The sequence below is a fragment of the Belonocnema kinseyi genome, chromosome 5 (genome assembly GCF_010883055.1).
Source record: "Belonocnema kinseyi isolate 2016_QV_RU_SX_M_011 chromosome 5, B_treatae_v1, whole genome shotgun sequence".
Taxonomy (NCBI): Eukaryota; Metazoa; Arthropoda; class Insecta; order Hymenoptera; family Cynipidae; genus Belonocnema; species Belonocnema kinseyi.
In genome coordinates this window covers 50410943-50434672 of record NC_046661.1, presented here as the reverse complement: position 1 = coordinate 50434672, position 23730 = coordinate 50410943, and the positions used below count along the sequence as shown (strand labels likewise).

Here is a 23730-nt window from a genome sequence, read left to right as displayed (position 1 = left end):
TGTTATTCTCTATAAACTTTATCAGAATTCTTTGAATAACTTCTACACTTTTTTAGAGATCTTTTATCATCTACATTTCATTTTTAATTTTTTTTAATCCTCTTCAATTTTTAATAATTTAAAAATCTTTCTTGAAATGTTTATGAACCTTCTTTATATCTTTTCAAATTATAGGAGTTTTTTATTTAAAAATTCTTAAAATTTGGCAGTATCAAAACATTGCCTTAAAGTTGTTCAGATACTTTTTTGGTAATTTGGAAAATCTTTTTAAATATTCGAGAATCTTCTTAAATATTCTCACAAGATTATTTTTCAAAATTAAATCTTATTTTTAGCATACTGAAGAGACTGGCAGACATTTTAGAGTGAGGTCATTTGATTTAAGAGTTATTTTCTCATCATTTAGCTTTTGACGCTTTTAGGTCACAGAAATAATATTGGTTTCACCCATACCCTCTTCCAACATCTCGTAGGGGCGGAAAGATAACCTTTGATTGGTCACACATATAGTTCAAACCTCTACACCTTTCCAAAGTCTTGTAGGGGGAGCACCCACTTGACTGGTCATAGAAATAATGTTGGTCAAAATCCCATTTATAGAAAAAATGTTGGTCAAACTTTCTTCTAACGTCTTTTCGGAAGAGAAAACACCCCTGCATATGGTCACATAAATAATTTCTTTCAAAACCCTGTTCTTTTTTAAAGTCTCTTTGCAGCGTTAAGGCTCCCTATGAGTGGTCACAGAAGTTATTTTGGTGAAACTCCTATCTCTTTCCAAGGGCTCATGGGTGCGGGAAGGAACTCCCGTAACTGGTCACAAATATGTTAGTCACACCACTGCCCCTGTCCAAGGTCTCGTGAAGGACGGTAAAGCACCGATGTGATCAGTCACAGAAACAGTGTTGTTTAAACCACTACACCTTTCCAACGTCTTATATGGGGAGGGAAAAGGCCCATTTTACTGTTCACAGAAATAAATTTTTCCAACAACTGCGTTGAAAAAACTTCCATCACGCACTTCCATCACGAGGGTTGGAAAGAATATTATGCGAGCCTTGTGGTAGATGGCGATTGGACTTGTGAGATTAGCGTGTTCACTGTGCTCTGCGCGGCAAATTTAACACTCTTCTGGAATCGCCTAAATCTTCCACTCGATGCACATTATACTATTAATCAACCCCCTAATTCTTTTTAACTTCTCGCGTGGAAGAGGAAAGCATCCCTGTGACTTTCAATGGAAAGAATGTTGGTCAAACTCCTAACTCTGCGATATCTTGTGGGAGGAGGGCGAAAAGGCAGCCTTGCCAATGACTCTCTGAGTCCGATACTTTTCTACATCTTCCACTTGCCTCTATCTATCGTGCTCCGAGCCAAAAGTTCTGGATACCTGTGTGGTACTCTAAACAGAAGAGAGTTTGAGGTAAACCACCTTTTATACATGGACGACTTGAAACAATTTACCTTTTCACAAGAGCACCTTTACATACTTGTTGCGAGGATCAATAGGTAGTCTTAAGTGATTGGTATGAGCTTTGGACTCTGCAAGAGTGCCTGCTTCCACCTATACAATGGGAGACTATAAAGTACGTCGTCGCGTGATGAACAGGATGTTTAGCTCATAGGTGGAAATACTATTCAACACCTTGGTAATAAAAAACCATATGCTTATCTTGGGATACGGCTAGCGGCAACCTAAAATGTGCGTGTCTTTAAAACTGCCCTTGAAAAAAGCTGTCGCCAAATTTTCACAAAAATTTGAACTTCCAAATTATCTGGAAAGGATAAGATACAGACATTATGACAATTCATCGAAGCCATTATGCTAAATCTTCCGTACCTCGTATATATCTCCCGCGAGATAAAGGGGCTAGAGGTTTGCTGACCTTCGAGTGTCTTTATCGAAGAATAGTTTTAGCTACATCCGGCTCAGTTCTGAGTAGCACAGATTCTCTTTTGTGCATCGTACATCAACACGAAGTCGTCAATGCTGCGGCGTTTCTATACGGAGCCGCAGATAGGGCCGCAGAAGAGCTTGGTCTTCCACTTGATTCCAGCGACACTACGCATGACTTCGCATCACTAATACATTTTGTGCTCAAAAGTCGCGCACGGAAAGCAAACCACTCACTTCTACTAAGAGAACATGCTGTAAATCCCTTTCATGGTAAATTCTACGGCATTATACCTAGAGAAGAGATATCGATAGGTCTGTCCAACATGTTTCACAAGTCTCTTGGATTAAGATCGGTGATTAAGGGATTTCTATTTTCCTGTGAAAACGGCGTTATAAACGCCTTTGTTTACCGCGATCGCATTATGAATGTATTTGTAGGCGATACAATCTGTGCAAAAGGCTGTTCTTCTGAAATCACTTAATCTGGTCTATCAACACTGCTCCTCATAAAATTCTATAAAGATTGGTAGCTCTAAAAAATTTCGACAGGTGACACCTTTATCGCCAATTGTCTCGTCTGCCACGTAAGGTCATCCGCGGCTAGAGACCTGAGTCTAAGGGACAGTTGTACGATGCTATTTCGCAAAAATTTCCCGCTATTGCTTACCCTCTAGGGCAGAATGAGCAGAAGTAGGTAAAGTAAACGTTCCGGCTGTATCAAGGTTAGTTGCTTCAAAAACTATGATTGTAGTTTGCGGAGCCTAAAACTGCTCAAATAATACGAGTAATAATGTTATAATGTAATAAAAATGTAATAAAAGATGTAAGGAAAATGTAGTAAACGAGGTTATAAAAATTTAATGCTGTACAATAATGTTATGTAATAATGTACAGAGATAATTGAACAACTTACCTTAAAATTTTCTAAATATAATTTAAGATCTTTTAAAATATTTTTAAATAGCCCTTTCAAATTAATTTTTGCAAATAAAAAGCATTTACACATTTTCCAAAAGTCTTAAGAATTTCTCTTTATTCTTTGAAAACCTTTATAATTCTGGAAAGCTTCTAAACTTTCGTTCACAATCTTCGAATTCTACATTTTGTTTAAAATCTGTTTAAATCTTCTGAGTTCTTAAGTTCTTTTTCATTCTTCTTGAATATTGTTTTCGGAACGTGCTTTCCTTTTATTTATATCGGTGTGACTTTCTTAACATTACGCCAATTTCATTCATGTCTTTATTTAAACAAAAGGAAAACGGGTTACGTAATATTTGAAAGATTTTTAAATAACTTCTCAACTTACTCGAATGTTTTCTTAAATTTTGTAACCTTAAAAAATGTTTTAAAAATTTCTTTAATCCATTTACAACAAAGAACTTCGATTTTTTTGATTTTTTGTCAAGCCTCATTATTATAATTAAGGAGTGGGAATTTTTGAACAAAAGCTCTATTCCCTCCTATTCTCAGATATGCTCTTTCAAAATCTAAGCTCGAAATTGAAATATCACCCCTAGAAATTTAAACAAGACGGCTTATGTAAAAAAATATATAAAAAATAAATTGGAACTGAATGAAATCCTCCGTACATAGGTTTTTGGGTTCACTGGTCCCGAATTTGGAAAAATGTATTTACAAACTTGAAGGTTTCTTTGAAATATACAATAAAGCAGCTTTCGGCGACACATGCAAGTGGATTTCTTCTTCAATACAGAATTCTGTAAAGAAAGAAAGAAAATCAAAAAGTAAAATAATTTTATTATTGCTATAAATTAGGGGAGCGATTTTATATAATATTTTCTGTTTATATTATAAGGCTAATCAGCGTTTCCAAATGACAAGATTCTATCTCGAAAATGCATATTGAATTTTCAGATCTCGAGTAGTGTACTCAGGAAGCAACAATATTGTATTGGGAACACGAGTGCTCATATCGAGATAGGTATATAAAAAATATTTTTGCACAGAGTGTATTATTTTGAATTTAATCCAGATATAACGTATATAGAAGTATGGATATAACCGAGCTATGCAGCCCTCTTACCGTTAATCAACATCCATAAATCGATTTCTATCTCGTTATATTTTCAATCGGGAACACGAGCGCTTGGAACGGAGTTCGCATTTCTTTTGATTGCCTGGTCGCTAATTAATCTCGATTTCCAGCCCAATCGAAGACATTCCTTCTTATCACTCTTTCTATTCTCTTATCATTTATTCTGATAATCACCGTATTTTTCATTAGTCTAATTTGCCGATGAACTTATTTCTCTTACTTGCACGACCACTTTTGTGCTATTATAAAGAAATAAACTATTTTTATATATTTTATCAATCCTTTAATCGTCTCTTTTACCTCAGATTAAACATATTCTACAATATTATTTTTTTACGAATAGAAAAGGAACAGTAAGTAAACTATCGCCTTAAGAATAACTATGCTATCTTCAGATTTTAAAGCACCGTCCTGTCCATTCCCTGAATACTCTAGAATGCAGTGTTACGTAACTGTTATGTTTAATAGGTCGATTGTAATATGAAATTTTTAAAACTTTTTTATATTCTGTGAAAGATTATGTCTGTCACATGACAGGTACGTAACAATTTATCCCATTCGGGCTGAATAACAGTTATGTAATTTGTACCCTAGTCATTATTTTTTACCATCAAGTCTAACAGACTCCTATCTGACCAAATGTTACACTATTTACAACCGCGTGGCATTAAAAATCTAGCCACGATAATCATTTTACCGTTCCAAAGTATACATGAACAGATACTATGGAAATGTAACGTAGTAGATGCATTAACATTTATGCCTCAAATCGAACACAGTTGCGGAACAGTAAGTTTGACAAATAGTTACATAACTTTTACATAATTATAACGTGAAAGTACGTAACTTTAATGTAAAATTCGTGTAACGATAGTGAATTTAGAATCGATACATATCGTTATGCAACAACAGTTTTTGCTGACTATGGTTACACTGAATATTTTTTCACATGACTTTGCGTTCCGAGCATTCAATTTCACTGGATACAGAATTTAACCGATCTTACTTCTTTTATACCATTCAAATACAAGTGGAAATTTCAATTGATATAAAGAAGCTAATTCAGTAGCGGATTTCTCCAATTTGTATATGTACCCTTCTATTAAGAACACTGATTTTCACCCGTTTACAACCGAAACAGTAATTTTTGAGGAGTGGATTGTTTTTTTTTTCTGCATCAACTTATCACTTTAAAAAGCAGAGTAAAGAAAGTCAGTTTTTCAAATCCGTTTCACAGCAATAATATCATACAGTTGACGGATTGTCAAGCAATGATTTTCACTGGAAACAGACAACCCAAATTTTTCAAATTCGCCCCTACAGACACAGCGCACAAAATTTTTGCAACTCAATTCCTAAGGGAATGAAATATCAAAATTACATATATTTACAAGAGTTTCTTACATAAAATAATAGTTCGCTGCTCTGTGTTAAGTATATAAACTGATTCGTTGGTCTTCTAGAATTAATTCTTTTCATTTTATTCCGGATATTTTTCACGCAAGTTTGTGCACCTTGTATAATAAAAAAATGACTAATATAAATAAGTATAAAGATTGAGAAAGTGAGGTCGCAATTGATCTGGCCTTCCCAGCTTTGGGCGCTTCCTGTGCTAGTCTTTGGTTGTTGGCTGCCAAGGTTGCTGTTTTTTCTGTCCGCAGGGTCTTGATGATGGGTACTCCTGGTAAAACAGCTTCACAAGCCAGTGTCAAACTTCCTCCAGGAAAGTGATGACGTTCCAAAATGATCGTGAGTCCTTGTCGAGTTGTTGTTGCAAAATTTCCAATTACGTGACCATCATTTTGCAAGTGCCTCGTTAAACTTTTGCTGACCTGTAACACGTAGGTCTATGTGAAATACATGTAACAATCATAAAGCAATTTTACCTAGACTTTAAAACTTTTACATGAATTTTACTGCAACCAAAATTTGACAAAAATTAATTTAACACTAATGTAACATAAATATATTATAAATGAAAAATATATGAACTATTTATGTATTATAAAAATAAAGCAAATATCACCAAAGTTCGGACATAAATACAACATACATCTAACATAAAGGTAACATAAATGTAACAGGAGTATAACATAAATGAGAAATGAATGTAACATAAACATAATATACATGTAATATAGCGGTTTCATAAACTTGAAATTTATGTAACATAAATGCAATATACATGTAATTTAGAAGTAACAAAAATATAACATAAATGCAAGACCAATGTGAAATGCATCTCACATCAATGTAATGCCAATCAAGGTGGCCACAAAACTTAATTTTCAAAATTCTCTGACTTTTACCTATTTTTTTCTTGAACAGTTTTTCATTTTCCTTAACCATTATTATTCAAAGATCCAAATTTTAATATTAAAACATTTTTAACATAGAATCTTTTATAATTGCAATGAAATAATTTTAAATAAATATTAAAATCTGAAATGATGAATCTTCAACACAAAATTTATTTTTAACTTAGTAGTTTAACCTACAACCAAGTAACACAATGTTACATGAATGTAACCACAAACTTACATGAATCTATTATTAACTTTACATTCATGTCACACTGAATTTACAAGAATGCAACACTAATGTTATAAAAATGTAACATAAATAAGATATGAATGTAATACAAGTGACATAAGGATAACAAGCGCGAGTTACATGAACCACATACAGTATGTGACGTGCCTTGAGAAAAGGGGACTAACGCGGAAAATATCGCAAATCTGTTTTTGGTCTCTTTCGATAGTTTCGGAGTTGCTCTATCTAGCAAAAAAATCAGAATAAATTTTAAAGCATTATCAATACCTATAAAATAGCTTTCAGATTAAATATATTATTATATATACTATTAAATATATTATTAAATCTACTTATGTATTTATGCTTTTTGGTTATTTCATTACTGGGACACGACTAGTGAGAGTGTAGTTGTACGTAGAGGGGCAGATTTTTAGGAGTCGCCTTTCACTGAGAAAAGGGCTTCACTTCTATCGCTCGCCCTGTAAAATTCTAGTTTCCCGCGTTAGCCCCCTTTTCTCGTGGCACGTCACATATGATGCAGTAATTACAAGAATTAGAAATAATTGTAACGTATAATTAATGTTATTGCAATATGTATTAGCGAAAGGGGTTATTCACAAAATACGTGATACTTTGAGGTGAGGGGGGTGGAGTCTGCTAAAGTATCATTCTCTATGTTAAACCATTAAGTCCCAAAATGAAGAAATTTCTCTCTTACGTTTGAGTTGAAATAATTTTATAAAAAAGGCAACGAATTTATTTTCGGCTATGCTCTACACGATGCAATGGTTTAAAAACCGGAAAATATTGAATGAATGGCCAAAAAATGAAAACCGAAAATTTTAAATTTTGGTTTAATCGATATTTTTGGTGATTTCTCGCTCAAATCATATAAATATTTAACTATTTCACTAAAACGGTATTTGAATAGTTTATTTTTAAACAAAATGAAAATAGTTAGTGTTAAATAGGTAAAATCCTGATATTCAGACTATAAAAAATCATTGTATTGCTATGTTACGTCATGTTCACACCAAAATTCAATGCACTGAGTGAAATATCGTTTTTTTCCAATGATTGAGTGATTCACTGATATTATTTCTCTTGAATTAAAAGTTAATATTTACTGATATGCAATTTTCTATGATCCTGCTGTGTAACACTGAAGTTGAAGCATAATAATTAAAGTACAATGGAACCGCAGATATATCCTATCTGACTTATATCTCTGCATAACTGTCATTTATGTCCGCTAAACATCCATCACCTCGCAGTATCACAGGTGGTGGATGCTAAGCGGACATAAATGAGATAAGGGTTATGCAGAGATACAAGCGCGAGAGGATATAAGTCAGAGAGGATATAACCGCTGTTCCACTGTACTTCAATTATTATGCTTCAACTTCAGTGTTACACAGCAGGGTCATGTAAAATTGTATATTAGTAAACATTAACTTTTAACTTTACAAAAATAATATCAGTGAATCACTCAACCTTTGGATAAAAACGATAGTTCACTCACTGCATTGGATTTTGGTGTGAAAATGACGCAAAAAAGCAATAAAATGATTTTTATAATCTTAATATCATGATTTTACCTATTTAACACTAAATATTTTTATTTCGTTTCAAAGTAAACTATTCAAATACCGGTTTACTAAAACAATGAAATATTTGTATGATTTGAGCGAAAAATCACCACAAATATCGATAAAACAAAATTTAAAATTTTCGGTTTCCATTTTTTGGCCGCTATTTTGTTTTAAAAAATAGCAGATAAGAAAACTCAACGGATTTGAAAAGTTTAGACATTTTGTGCACATTCGCGACAATAAAAAAATTCCTTCTCCCTCTATTTTTTTAATTTGTTAATTATTTAATTAAAATCAATATTTTCCGTTTTTAAAACCATTGAATCGTATAGAGCATATCCAAAAATAGTAGAAAAGAATATTTTGCAGTAAATTCTTTGCCTTTTTTATAAAATTATTCAGGCTCAAGCGTAAGAGAGAAATTCCTTCGTTTTGGGAATTAATGGGTTAAGATCGTTGGATAAGGTATCACACAGGGGCGGGGGTTACATTTTAGTAACACGGGGGGGGGGGGGGGGGGGGTAGTTTTAAATTCCGGAAGAATGTTCTAAATATTTTTTGAATGATCCTAACATAATTGTTTGAAAATTGACACTTTAACAATGTGAGACAATGTTTTTGACTCCTTTTCTGATATTTTCGTTATACGGCGGTATATAAAGAATTCATACATATTATGCGAATCTAATGAAGTGAGTAGTCAGTGCAGTAGTTCAAAAGCTTAATATAAATACTCCTGTCAATTTTCCGTGTGCAAACTCCGAATTATGTCCAGTCCCGATCGACCTATCGCATTACGGAACGTTGTCCATTGGCGTAATTGGATTCGCTCTGGTCCCAGAAGCGAGACTTGCCAGAAAATCGCCCGTTTGTCTCACCCGTGAATTTACGAGGTCATGAGTTTTGTCGAAAACTACGGCTTTCTACCATGGTGAAACGCAAAAGTAAATTACTCTCGGTCATTTCACAGCCGGAACGATTTAACGGCCATTTTGCCCTCGAGTTCTTCAATTTACAACGAGATTCACAAGCAAATGCAATATTATTTTCTAATATTCATGAATATTATGAGATGCTTCTTAATTTTTTCACGCTTACAATCCCTTATACGACACTGTTAAAAAAATCTGTACGAGGTTTAATATACATCTGTGTGAAGCAAATATGCACTTACTGAAATGTAACATACATTGTTGTAATGAATTTAATATACATGTGCATTAAATTTAATACACAGTCAGTGTAGCAATGTGCATGAAAATTCAACGTGTTTTAATTTCTTTTAATCTTGTCAAATATTCCCAATAAAGTTATTAATCTAGAATTCGTCGACTGAATTGTTATTTAATATAAAAGGGCAATATACGGGTAAAACTTTTTCCTAATTTCGATTTAAATAGTCAAAACTTACACGGAGAAAACGATATTCCAAGAATTGCAATATATACCGTAATTCCTGCGCCATATATCGCAATTATCACATTATAATAACGTAAAATCGTGATATCGTACATTGCAAGATTTTACATTATATTATTATTTTATGATATTACTTATACGAGGGTTCTTGAACTGGCCAAGCGATGTTAGTGCATTATAATATCCTAAAAAGCTCCGAAACCTGCTTGTATGTTATCATATTGCACTTTATTTCAATACAGAGGTTTTGCGATATCATTGTGTGATATTTTTTTCTCCGTGTACGACGAAGAAACAGTTCATTGTAAGTTAGGTCTGTTATTTATTTGCTTAATTGAACTTGTCGACTTGAAATCCAATTTTATTTATGGTTAGCAGGAAGAAGGTATCATGTTTTACCATTTACAATCGATAATTACTGATAAACTTATTTTGAATTTGTAAAAAATGGAATTGTCTGAATTTTCTTGTAAGTGATTAACATGAATGTATATGAAATTTAATATAGTCGCCCTTAATGGCTATTTCATATGCTTGATATATTAATTTTAATACACATGAGTATATTAAATTTAATATTACTTTTAACAGTGGTTGATAAAAAAGAGATAATTTGGGTTCAAATCGTGTGCAAAACTAAAAATTTCTGCCGAAATATCGTGTGTTTTTGCGATCATGCACCGAGAAACTTTGTACTGGAAACATTACTAAATTAGGTTGCAATCGAATGAACGATGCGATAATTCGTATATTTTAATATAATACTTGAAAGCTATGCTATTTTTATATGAAAGTTTCCTATTGATAATACGAAGTCTTAGTATTTTTTATAGTAAAATCTTAAAAAGGAGAAATTAGTAAAGACATTATTAAATAATTTAAAAGAGTAGAAGTAATAAGTACCTAAAATAACATAAAAGACTAAATTTGTAAGAGGAATTGCTATTTCTGTAGGAATATGAATTATACTATGAAACTTTCTACTTTTTGTGTTATGCAGTAAGACAAATTCGAAAAATCGCTCTCGAATATGAGTAAGTGACTTAGTAAGCAAGCCTAGCCTTGGACCGAGTGCAGCCGAGCGTAAACGATGTCAGCCGACCAACGCTCTGCTGAAATTTCTTAAATTTATCAATCACTCAATTTGGTTTGATGCAAAGATCCTTATTACAATAAATTAGGATAATTCGAAAAGTTACAATTGAAAAACAAATTTTTCACAGAGAGAAAAAAATTATTTTTAAACCTCGATATTAGGATATTTGATTACGGTAAGATATAGTGCTTAGAATTTTGTTAATTCCATGACTGAGCAATTGATGAATAATTTAATGGAAATCAATTTGAGTGATAGCATTTCCTTCATAAGAGCGATAAATTTTAGGATATCATAATCTAGTTTAGCATAATGGAATATCGCCGTGCTTCCTCGTTGGAGACCCGTGTTCGATTCCCACCAGCTTTATTTTAATCACATTTTTCTGTTTCAGCTGGTAATATAATATTCCTGCATGTATATAATAATGTATAAACTAATATAATCACGTGTACTGTACAATTCCAATTTAATTAAATAAATATAATAGTGCGAAAGAGTTCAACATCCCATACTAAATAAGCCTGCATTTACGTCGTATGCTCATGTGAAGGATACGTGTGCCGTAGTCTCCAACGCGACGCGGCGCATGTCGAGTTTCTTTTTTTTCTTTTTTTGGTCTGCTAATCTGACTGCACCAATTTTTACTAAGTCGCTTACTAAATCAGTGCGCCGATCTCTCTCGACGTTACTATAGTCCTTTGCAAATATTGCAATCTCATGTCGATATTAATGCTGAGCATCATATCGAAACCGAACATAAAACTTCGTTTAACAAAACAACCATCATCAAAAAATATTCAATGTTTTCTCAAGAAAATATACAGAAACAATCGAAATATTAAAAAACCCTGATAATATCAATAAGGACAATCGTAATTAATAATTCGATTTGGCTTTCCGTCCTCCCGGATCAATAAAAAGAGATTTTATTGGCCAATCAGGTGCGACCAGCCTCCATGGTGGGGCGCTCTGGCCAATTACAGTCACTGTTGAAAGTATACATACGAACAACATAACCTCATATCTCAGTTTCAACTTAGCCTCGAAAAACTAAGCTGCAATGTTCACGAAACGTCGGCAAAACTTCGTAGTTTTGTACCCGGTTGAAACCCAAAATATCTCTTTTTTAGCATAATGAAGTATCGTGAAAGCTTTAAATCTATTAATCCCTTATACCTCAATATGAATGTTTTTAGGTTATTCTATTGCTGTGTAACACACATGTAGTATTTTCATAATATTAAAACAAATTTCTAACAAAAAAAGCTTAATAAGGATTAATTGAAAAATAATCAAGCACAGTTTCAATATAAGATGCAAGTGATATAATGTGATATAATTGCTACATGATTTATAGTAAATGTTTTTATAGTAGTGTGCCTAATAAAAGGGAAAACTAGTCTTTTCGATTTTTTTTAGTTTAACGCCAACGCAACATGAAATTGTTAAAATTATGAATCTTCTTTAAAACTTAATGATTTTCGAATTATATACTTTTTTTCTTTTCTTTCTTTTTATATTTTTCAAATAACGGTAACAAACCTCGATAAAATTGCAAATTTTATTAGTTGAAACAAAAATTTCTGGTAAAATACACCAAACTAACTCGAAATTATTAAAACATGCTAAGTATTATTTGAAATCTAATTATTTTGTATAAAAAAAACAATAATTTCCGACGAAACACATTTACAGAACATAATAAAAAATTGTTCAGAATGGATTGTAGATATTCTTCGAATTTTAATTATTTAACTTTAAATAACTAATTTTCTATGAAAAATGTAAATATAATCTGAAACTGTTAAAAAATGGCAGATTTCGTTTGAATATCAATTATTTTTGTTTTTAAATAACAATTTTTTGTGTCAAGCGCTAACGTACGTTGAACTGGTTAAAAATCATGAACCTTCAAAATGTACAGATTTTTCTTTTTTTTTAATGTCACTTTCGTGTGAAAAATGCTAACAAAACTGGAAAACGTAAAATGATGAAAAAAAACCTTTAATCTTCGAAATCTTGATGATGATTTTTGTGTAATAATGCTAATTTTCATTAAAAAATAAGACAATATAGAACTTCTAGAAATTTTAGAAATTTTATGCTTTCATATTTAAGTTATTTAAAAAAATAATAATTTACAATGAAAAGCACTAAAATAAAACATTCATAATATATTTAATGATTTTTTAAATAATTACAAAATTTTAATTGAGCCGCGCAAGAGTTTTGAAGAGCACAAGTGATTTTTTTATATTAGTATTGATTAGATGTACATTTGATTTTTTAAATGTCAATCTGTTCTCTGAAAATGCCCGACCGAAAAATGTAAAATAGCATTTTTACATTTTTCAAATTTATGCTCAAGACGGCATTTTTTATTTTTTAGACATTAATTATTTGTTTTTGATAAGTGACTACTTTCAGAAGGTTTTATATGATTTTTAATTATTTAAAGAATGATTATTCATCGAAACCATTTTTTTCTAGTAAATCGTGAAAAGTTTTTTTTTTATAAATTACATAGTTGATTTGTTATCCTAGGGCCTTATCGAAAGCTAATATGCCGGATGAGGTGGTTCAAGAGGTTGAGGGAAAGATAAAGAGAGAAGCGCTTGCGAGGTAAGCGGAATTGCTTATAGTTTTTGGTTTGGCACTTAAAACCCCACAAGCAAGAAGGACAAGAAGAACTGTATCGAGATCTTCGATTCACCGAGAAGGCCTTTTCAGTAACTTTTTAAGATTTGCAGGGGAAAACCAATTTTTAATCAATTTAAAATTGTTCAAAGAATTCAAAATGATGTTCAAAATACGTTTTAGCATATCATTTATCGAATAAGAATAATTCATGTTAAAAAAATTCCATTAAATTTCATTGGTCTCACAATGAGAATTTCAGAGAATTTTCAGTCTCATATTTATTGCCATAAAGGCAGTTGCACATCTGGGCATCTAGAGGAATGTATCACTTTGAGACTGAATTTTGGCTAATGTTGAGAGTTGTGGAGTGCTGAACCGCGCTGTCATCCACCTGAATACCTGTCAAAGCAATTATTCGCTTTGTGATATTAGACTAAATACTTGGTAATAAGCAAACTAATTGGAATAGTATTTGCCTAATTTTCAACTTTCTTTCATTTAACAGTGCGTACTAGTCACTTAGAATAAAATTACGAGGGTCATTTAAAAAGTTTCCGGCCTTACCGGCAACAGGTCATGGTGCTATCAAGTTCTCTTGCCAAACAATATATCTCCTTTATATATGTATGTCACAAAAATTTCAAGTCATTACGATGAGTACAAAACACATGGTACCCTTCCAAATTTGATAGGTTACGTTTTTTAACGACTCGATCGTCAACAAATTTCTAACCAAAATTGGTATCGTCAATATCGCGCGGATAATTTTCTCATGCATAAATCTTCATATAAAATCTTATGCACCTATTCAGCTGGCATCCCACAAGACTGAGCAATTTCCTTAATGCACGGCGATAAAGATATCGCACAATGATATTGCAAAACCTCTGTATTGAAATAAAGCGCAATATGATAACGTACAAGCAGGTTCCGGAGCTTTTTATGAAAAGCTATATGATATTATGATGCGCTAACATCGCTTGGACACTACTATAACCCTCGTATATATAATATAATAAAATAATAATGTAATTAAAATCTTGCAATGTACGATATAACGATTTTAAGCTAACATAATGTGACAATTGCGATATATAGCTCAGGAATTACGGTATCTATTGCAATTCTTGCGATATCGTTTTTTCCGTGTGGTTAATCGGCGATCTTCCATCATAGTTGTGTGCACGAAGCTGACGATATCTTCCGGGAAAACAGTTTTTGGACGTCCAGAACGTCCATCGTCAAAAATGCTTGTACAACCGCGTTTCAACTTGGCCACCCAATGTTTCACGGTTATAAATGAGAGCGACGATTCACCGTACACGGAGTCAAACTCTTCTTTCATTTCCCGAGTTTTTGTCCCTTTCAAATAAAGGAACTTTATCACCGCGCGATACTCGATTTTATCCATTGTCGTTAATAAACGTACCCTGTCAACATTGGAAGGGTACCATGTGTTTTGTACTGATCGGAATTACTTGCGATTTTTATGACATGCATATTTAAAGGCCATGTATTGGTTGCCAAGATAACTTGAATGCATCATGACTTTTTTCCGGTAAGGCCGTAAAGTTTTCAAATGACCCTCGTATAACTTCCTAATGTAACTTCCAAAAAAAAATAATAACCATTAGGTATTTTGATTTTAACCACCAGCTAACTTTAATTCTTTAAATGCAGATGATTTAAAGGAAATTTCTTCGAACGCACAGGCCAAATGTTTAGTGAAGAATTTGTTCAAATTTGTACAACAAAAATTAGAATTTGTGCATCACTGTAAGTACCTGATGTCTCAAAAACACTATGACGGGGCCAGAGGAACGCTTCCCTAGCCCCGACATTAACCAAAATCAACTTTATATGAGTGCAGTATTTTTATCTTAATTTGTTAAAATTTGTGCAACCAACTGCAACCCCTAAAACTATCCTCTGTGTGCCAAACACCATGGTGAGCACGGCAAAATCATTCGCTGGCGCCGACATTATGTAAAATCAACTTTATATGAGCGCATTGTTTTCGTTTACATTTTTTTGAATTTCTACAACAAACTTCAACCCCTAAAAGCTAACTCCTATGCGTCAAATACTATGGCGGAGCCAGCGAAAAGTTTCCCTAGTCCCGCCATAGTCTGTGCCGAATAGGGGACATTTTTTAGGGTTTGAAGTTGATTTTCACAAATTTGAACAAGTTAAAGCAAAAATAATGCACCCATATAAAGTTGATTTTTGATCATTTCGGGGCCAGCGAAACGTTTCGCTGGCCCGCCCATGCTGCTTTTCGCACATTGAGTAGTTTTTAGGGGTTGAAGTTGATTGCACAAATTTGAACAAATTAAGACGAAAATAATGCGCCCTCATAAAGTTTATTTTGTATAATGTCGGAGCTAGGGAAACGTTTCGCTGGCCACGCCATAGTGCTTTTCGAAAGGGGGGGGGGGGTAGTTTTTAGGGTTGCAGTTGGCTGCACAAATTGAAACAAATTAAGACGAAAATAATGGGTCTCCATGAAGTTGATTTTGGATAATGTCAGGGCCAGCGAAACGTATCGCTGACTTCGCCATAGTCTTTACCGCATAGGGGTTAGCTCTTAGGCGTTTAATTTTGTTGAACGAATTTGAACAAATTAAGGAGAAAATGATGGGCCTCTATAAAGGTGATTTTGGGTAAAGTAGGGGCTAGCGAACCGTTCTGTGGGCTCGGCCATGCTGTTTTTCGCACAGCGGGTAGTTTTTGGGCGTTAAAGTTGGTTGCAAAAAATTAAATGAATGAAGACGAAAATAATGTACCTATATAAATTTGATTTTGGATAATGTCGGGTCCATCTTGTTTTTCGCACAGCGGGCAGTTTTCAGGGGTTGAAGTTTGTTGCACAAATTTGAGAAAATTAAGACGAAAGTAATGCCCTCAATCAAGAGATTCCGAAGTCAAAAAGGTTGACTTGAGCATGTCTCAGTTTTGAAACGGAGCCAGACTTCAATTTATGTCTTGAAGACACGTTTTTATGTCTGGAAGACATAAATTTATCTCTTGAGTCGTCTTTTTATGACTGCAAAGCGTGCGTTTTATAACTTCTAGCGTATACCTGCCATTAAAAAAAGCTTATTTCTAACAGTCATAAAAGCTAATCTTTGTTAATGCTTAAACAATCTTGTATATTTTTATACAATATACATATTAAATCAACTTATTTACGGATTGTTATTTGTATTATATTTGTTTGACGATGATAGCGAAAATGTTGTTTGTTTTTACGTATTTCTAACAGCTTAGGAGAGCCTTCTAGAAAGTTACATTTTTTTTTGTTTGAAGAAAATTTTTAAGGGTTATAATCGTTCAGACCGACCGATTCTGAATTTTTAAATTGAAAAAAACTAATTTAATGATTACAAATTTTTCATTCATCAATTTTAATCTCATTTATGAGCCAAAAAAGGTTCGATAATCTCAGCCAAGACAAGGCTTGACTCAGTTTGGAGACGCAGCCAGACATCGATGTCTTGGAGACGAACTAAGGACATAACCAAGTCGAACTCAAGTCGAAGCATTTTTTCTCGGGAGTGAATCGTTTTGCTGTTTCCGCCATTGATTTTGGCACTCAGAGGATAGTTTTAGTGGTTGAATCTTGTTGTACAAATTTGAATAAATTAAAACGAAAATAATGAGCCTATATAAAGCTGATGTTGGATCACATCGGAGCCAGTGAATCGTTTTGCTGTTCCCGCTATTGTTTTTGGCACACAGGGGATAGTTTCAGGGGTTGAAGTTTGTTGCCCATATAAAGTTCATTTTTGATAATGTCGGGGCTAGCAAAACGTTTCGCTGGTCCGGCCATGCTTTTTTTCGCATAGGGGGAAGTTTTCAGGGGTTGAAGTTGGTAGCACAAATTTGGAAAAATGAAGACGAAAGTAATGCGCCAACATAAAGTTGAGTTTGGATTGTGTATGGTTCAGCGAAACTCTTCGCTGCCCCCCACACCAGTGTTTTTTGAGGAATCAGGTACTTCCGGTCACATACTATTTTTAATTTTGGTTGAACAAATTTGAACAAATTCTGCACTTAATATCTGACCTAAAAATTTAAATTTGCGTGGGTGGTTTGGGCAGCGAAATGGTCCTGGTTTCGACTAACCTAAGATTTGGAAATTATACTACGCCAAGTACAATTTTCATTTCAAGGCACTAATAATCACTGATAAATGGGAGGAAATTAAAGGTTAGGTCATTATTATTATAACTTATCTGTTTATCAACATCTATTTCACCCAATTAACGCCCACACACAAAAGTTGTAGCTCCAATTGAGGCACATATTTTTTGTTTTGGATATTTTTTTCTGAGAGTAAAAGTTTCCGAGAAAATGAATGATATATCGATTTTCATGTAAAAAAAACCCATAAACATCATGGATTTTTGAGTTTCTCTCAGCCGATACGCAAAATTCTGTAAAAATTTTCAGACAAAAGTTGTAGATCTCATAGAGATACAAATTTTCTTTTAAAGGGAATTTTTTCCACGATTGATAGTTTCCAAGACGATTAGTGATACATCCAAAGATCAACTATTTCGGTACTGTGCATTACCAGGGCAACAGGCCCCAAATGGTAACAAGAGTAATCAGGCACCTTTGTGACTAATTAAAGAAATAATGCTGGTCAAATCCGTACCATTTCGCTCTACCCATTTCCAGCCTCTCGTGGGGGGCGGGAAAGCACCCCTCTGGCTGGTCACAGAAATAACGTTGGTCAAACCCCTACCCCTTTTCCAGGTTCCGTGTGTGGGGAGGCACCCCTGGGACCTGTTTTTTTTTCATAAAAAATCGATGTATCTCTAATTTCCGCAAAAAATATCACTCGGAGATAAAAATGTTTGAAACAAAACATGTGCAACTTGATGAGCTATACAACTTTTTTCAAAATATTTAACGATATTGTGCGTATTGGCTTGGATGAACGCAAAAAGCCATGATTTTTATGGTTTTTTTTACATGAAAATCGATATATCACTAATTTTCTCTGAAACTATCACTCGCAGAAAAAAATATTCGAGGCAAAAAATATGTAACTCAACAGGAGCTACAACTTTTGTGAAAAACATTTTGCGAAATTTTGCATATTGGCTTAGATAAACGCAACTATGGTTTTTATGGTTTTTCCATGGTTTTACGATGAAAATCGCCTTGTCGCCAATTTTAACTATCATATTCGTAATGAAACTCTCAGACTGGGCCAGATTCGGGGCTGGAGGAGGTGGGGAAATACCCAGATAGTTTGCCGTTTCGTAGAAAACGCTTTTGTTCGCTCACGCCTGAGCGACTGTCGCTTAAAATGCGCAGCTCCTTTTGTTCCTGTTTGCGGCGCAGCGTCCATTCTCGGAAGGGCTATATCAGGGGGCCCTATATCTAAGGTTCACTGTACTTCTTTTTTCCATTTTGTTTACACCCGAACTTTTCCCATTTAAACCCCCACATTAGTTTAGAAAAACCCGAAACCTGGGTTAATGTTGACAGATTTCAAAAGAAAATAAGTAATTAATTTTTCGGGAAAGCGAACACGCCATAAAAAATAGCATAATTAAATTAAAAAGGGGCGATTTACAAAATACGTGATACATTTTTCAGGAACTTCTGATCCCCTGCCCCCCTGCGTGATACTTTTTTTATTGGTCTTCAAATAGAGAATGATTCTTCAGCAGACCCCCCCCCACCCAAAGTACCACGTATTTTTTGAATAACCCCAAAGTTGAATTTTTGCGGGTACAAATTTTGAAGACCCCATATATTTAATCTACTTGAGTTTAAGAATAACATTTATTTAATTATACTGCTAAATTTAATTAAATAATCTCTGTAAATGACCTCTGCACGCATTTTGAAGTTTAAGAGCTCTTTAATCTCTACACTGTCCACATTTTCTTCTCTAGGTAACAATAAAAAGTATTATTTAGTAAATATAAATTCACGAATGGAATGGAAGCTTCTAATGTGTCCCCTAAGGGTTTACATTTTTCTTGCAGCTTCTTCTTTATTCCTTTACACACCCCCCACACACTAACTTGGTGGTGGAAGGGGGACCTACAGTTTAAGGTGCGTTCTGAACCACCAAGAGCAACAGCTTTAAGTACTCAGAGAAAACCTTTTTCTCTAGAGGTACCGATCACGCGACTCTCCGGAGATGAACAACTGCCTTGCTAGGCTAGTGTTCAACGCATGGGCCGCCGAGGCTCTTCCAGAGTGAGAGGCGGGAATCGAACCCGCAAGCCGACGGAGTGGGTCCAAAGCCTACACTTTAGCCCACACGACCATCGTGCCACATTATAAATTCATGAATGTTGTACTGAATAAATATTTAAATACAACTTACATGGTTAATATAACATTTGCGCATTTACAAGTATGTATTTTAAATCCCTATAATTTTGATAAGACTATTTCCATTGTTAAGTATCGGTCACTATAAGGGTGTCGGCAATACTCGAAGAATTTTTATTTTTTAAATTAAATTGTGTTTTAATTGTCTGCTTACAATAGTTCGAGAGACTAGGGCAACCAAGATGTCAGATCCAAATTGTCTCTACGTTTCATTCAATAATTTAAAAATCTGCCCGTTGAATACAAGCTAAAACAATTTTTTAAATTGAAATCAGTTTACAAAAAATGCTTTTTTAACCACTGTCTCGAAATTTATAAAAAATACATGCAAATTTTTAGAAAAGGGAAAAATATGCGGTATTCAATCTTAAGTCAATGTGATGTACCTTCTCATGTCTTTGCATATATGTAAATGTCGGTCTTAAAGATATATTCGGAATCTCACTACTGTCAAAATATAAAATTCACAACAAGTCGGGCTATCAAAAGTTTCACTTTTTCGCAACAAGTTAAGAGCACTAGTGGTTCGCACTAGGATCCTTTTGTAATTGGCTTTAAAAAGTAAGAAGATTTAAATATTTAACTGTTCCACTGGCTGGTGCTCTTTCGCTAAATACCTTTGAAACTTTCGGTAACATTTACATTTTATAACATCAACTTACCTTGTTGTTGAAATCAAATGTTGTCAATTATACAACGTGTATTTGAAGGGAGTTCGTAATATTTATATAACACAATATGTACTTGTAGAAAAAATGTAGAATCTTTACCTCTTTCTCGTTGAGAAGGAAGGTGAGAACTGCAGGTGGATGGCTGGGAGCGGATGTGCACTCTGCTCTGAGGACTTCGCCAACTTCATAATAAGGCCTAAGGCCCTCGAGGGCTGGCGGGCTTTTGGGGGGTACTGCTACGCTCATGTTTGCTAGAGCATAAGTCGTCAGGAAGTTGGGGGCCTCCGTAGAAACCTCACAAGCATAGGTTCCCGCCAAGTTCATCCCACCTGGGAACAAAATACCAGATTTTCTTTAGTTCTGCATACGACAGTCTTCTTTAAAACGAAACAACTGAATTCATTTTTCTCCCAATGAAATACCGCATAATTTTAAAAGACTTGCCTCGAATTCAATTGAAACTCTGATCGAACAACTCACAGTTAAAATAAATACTTGAATTTGTATTTGGCTTGAGTTAAGAAAACAGCTAAGTCCTAGTATACAGTCGATCTTACATTAAGAAGTTTCGTATTTTTAATAAAAAAAAGGATCATGCCTCGACTGAGATAAAGTAAACTATTCACCTAAACTTTCAATATACTCTCCGAATTTGAATTAGTACAAATTTTAGTAATTCATTCAGCACACCTAATTTTAATTGATGAATCAGTTATTTTCAGAAGTTTACTAATTTTAATAGTAAAAATAGCGTAACTGAAGTTAATCAGTTATACCGTAACTCTAGTTGTTAGAGGAACTATTTCTAATTAAGATTTTAATTTTACTCCAATATTATTTGTAATATTGAAACATAACCAAAAGTTTAATTGAAAATTTTTCCTCTGAATGTATATACTTAGTGTATGTTGTATAACAATATACAGATGGAAAGGTTGTAAATTACTAATAGTAATTTACAAATTATTTTCACCCGTGTATTGCTAGAAATATGTATATTTGTGTATGAATAAAATGTCATAAAAGCCAAGTTTACTTTAGAAATTATAAAATGTTTGAAAAGATTAATATTATACATATAACAAACGATATTATTTTGTAAACCTGCTAAATTTCAGTACAGGAAAAAATGTATAACACATGCATTTTCTCAATAACAAATTATATTTATTGAATTACAAAAACTAACTTATATTTCATAAAGAAAAATTTTAATAAATGCAAGTTATTGGTAGCTGACGGTGAAAACGCGTTGAACTTGCACAGTGATAATTTTAGAAAAAAAAATTTTATGAAAAGTCAAACATAATTAGGGCACCTTTTCACGGAGACCTGTTTTGAATTAATCTTTGAATTAATTTGACACATCGAGTTCGTATTTAGGTTATCAACCAATGAAATTATCCAGAAATTAATACTTTGAAAAATATTTATTCCATGATTAATTCAAAACAGGCCTACGTCAAAAGATACCCTTAGATCATTTTCAAAAATATGTTATTTTTGTTATTAAGAGCGAAAGTTTAAAGCGTAATTTCAGTATATTTTAACCAGGTTTACAAATCATCTTGATGAACTTTTTCAATTGGACACAAATTGAGAATGTTCTAGATTAATCAATAAAAGTGGAGAAAAAAATTTCACATTTAAAAGTAGTACATAAGTATATTCGTAACATAACCTCTTGTAATTAAATTATTTCTCCAATACAAGCATAACTGATCAAGCAGTTATATCAGTGCAGGTATATATAACTGACTCAATTAGTAATTTTCGTTTTACTCATCCAATCAACACAATTCTACTGATTGTCAGTGACTCAATTATAGCTACAGAAATTAGTAGAATTAAGCTGACAATCAGTTATATTTTACTATTTCAAATTTAGAGAGTACAGTTCTAGAAGTAAATTGAAGGTAACTTGAAATCGCAAGTGAGATTTCCGTGAACTAAAATTAAGAAGTGAAGGAACACACTGCATACAGGCGTAAGTTCCAAACCCTGAATTTTATAAGAGAACTAAAAACCACGCAAGTGTGAGCGCGCCTGGGGCGCGCGTCTGTTGAATTTCGTGCTTCGCGCTCGATAATAGGTTACCTCGCGCTTCGCGCTCGGACTCTCGGATTCTCGGAATCTTTGCATTTGGAATCCTTGAATTAAACTTCATTAAAAAGATCTCTTTTAAAATGCAGTATTTATATATTACCATTATTACATGTTACCTTCATTTATATTTAAATGCGTCTTTACATTCTGAATTTTCTACTTTATTAAGTATAGTTCAAGGTTAGGTTTTTCATATCTCTGTGGGCTTTGAGGTGCGTGTAACGATTTTCATCGCGACACTCACGTTGCGAGCTCGATTTTTTACAAACGTGTGTAAATGTATATTTTCTAAACTACCTTAAAACAAATAAAAAACTACGGTCCTTTTTTCAGATATTTGTATCTATCTCGCGTTGTTATGCTAAGAATATAATTTTTTTATATTATTTTTTATGGATAAAGCAAAATATTCTGCAAGTCTTCTTTTAGATTTCACGCTGGAAGCACACAAACCAGACCTTTAGATGTTCGATCTTTTAAACTTTGGCTATTTATTTATATAGTGCAAAAAATATGGATTGTCCAAGATTTAACTTTAGAAAAAGAAGTTATTACATTTTTACATTTTGGGCACTTTTTGAGTCTATAAAACACAAATTGCACTAGTTAACTAAAAAACTGTACAGCTTAATTATCGGTTACAATATGACGCCCTCAGAACGTTAAATTACTTCTTTCAACAAAATTTTATGTTACATTTTTAAAATTAGTAATTTTAGCTGAAGATAAGTCGCAGGCATGTCAAATAAAATTGCTGTAAATATCCAAAATATCCAATAATTTGAAGAAAAAGTAAAATCCATTAAGAGTCTGCTGTCACAGCTTTATTTTAGGGAAATTTAGTTCTGCGTATTTTCTGTTAAAGTTGTGTTTTTTATTACGGTACGTCTCATTTTAAAAACACTCATTCCAGCGACCAAAAATTTACGCACGCGCCTCGCATATATTAATATATAATATTCGCATATATAATATTCTTTCCTTCATTCGTACAAGAAATTACAAACCATGTTAATAATTTTTTTGATTTAGAAATTTCTAATACTTTTGGTAATTTAGGCCATTTCTAGTAAGTCTGGGAAATTTTGTAATTTTATGAAATTTCTGGTAATATTTTTATTTTACGTTAATTTTATTTTTCGGAAATTTGAGATTTCCGAAAATTTCAAAAATGCCTTGAAATGTCCAAAAATTAGTGATAATTGATGTTAATTTATCGGTAATTTATAATAATTTATCAACAATTTATAGTACGAGGGTAGTTCAATAAGTCCTTAGAATGACCAACAGATGGCGCGCGAATCGCTCCAAATCATCTGTTTTCAGTCAACACCACTCCCGACTAGATATAT

The 23730-nt window shown here is 33.3% G+C and overlaps 1 protein-coding gene across 1 annotated transcript in view; it reads right to left on the bottom strand.

Moving 5' to 3' along the window:
- Positions 1 to 3003: 3003 nt before the first annotated feature.
- The window catches only part of LOC117173216, a 160279-nt gene continuing 139552 nt past the window's right edge, over positions 3004 to 23730 (bottom strand). The window contains exons 3-4 of the mRNA XM_033361670.1: positions 20372 to 20601; positions 3004 to 5782 (exon numbers count right to left, since the gene is read on the bottom strand). Of these exons, the coding sequence (XP_033217561.1) occupies positions 5447 to 5782; positions 20372 to 20601 (566 nt within the window). The 3' untranslated portion in view covers positions 3004 to 5446. The remainder of the gene's footprint in view (positions 5783 to 20371; positions 20602 to 23730) is intronic.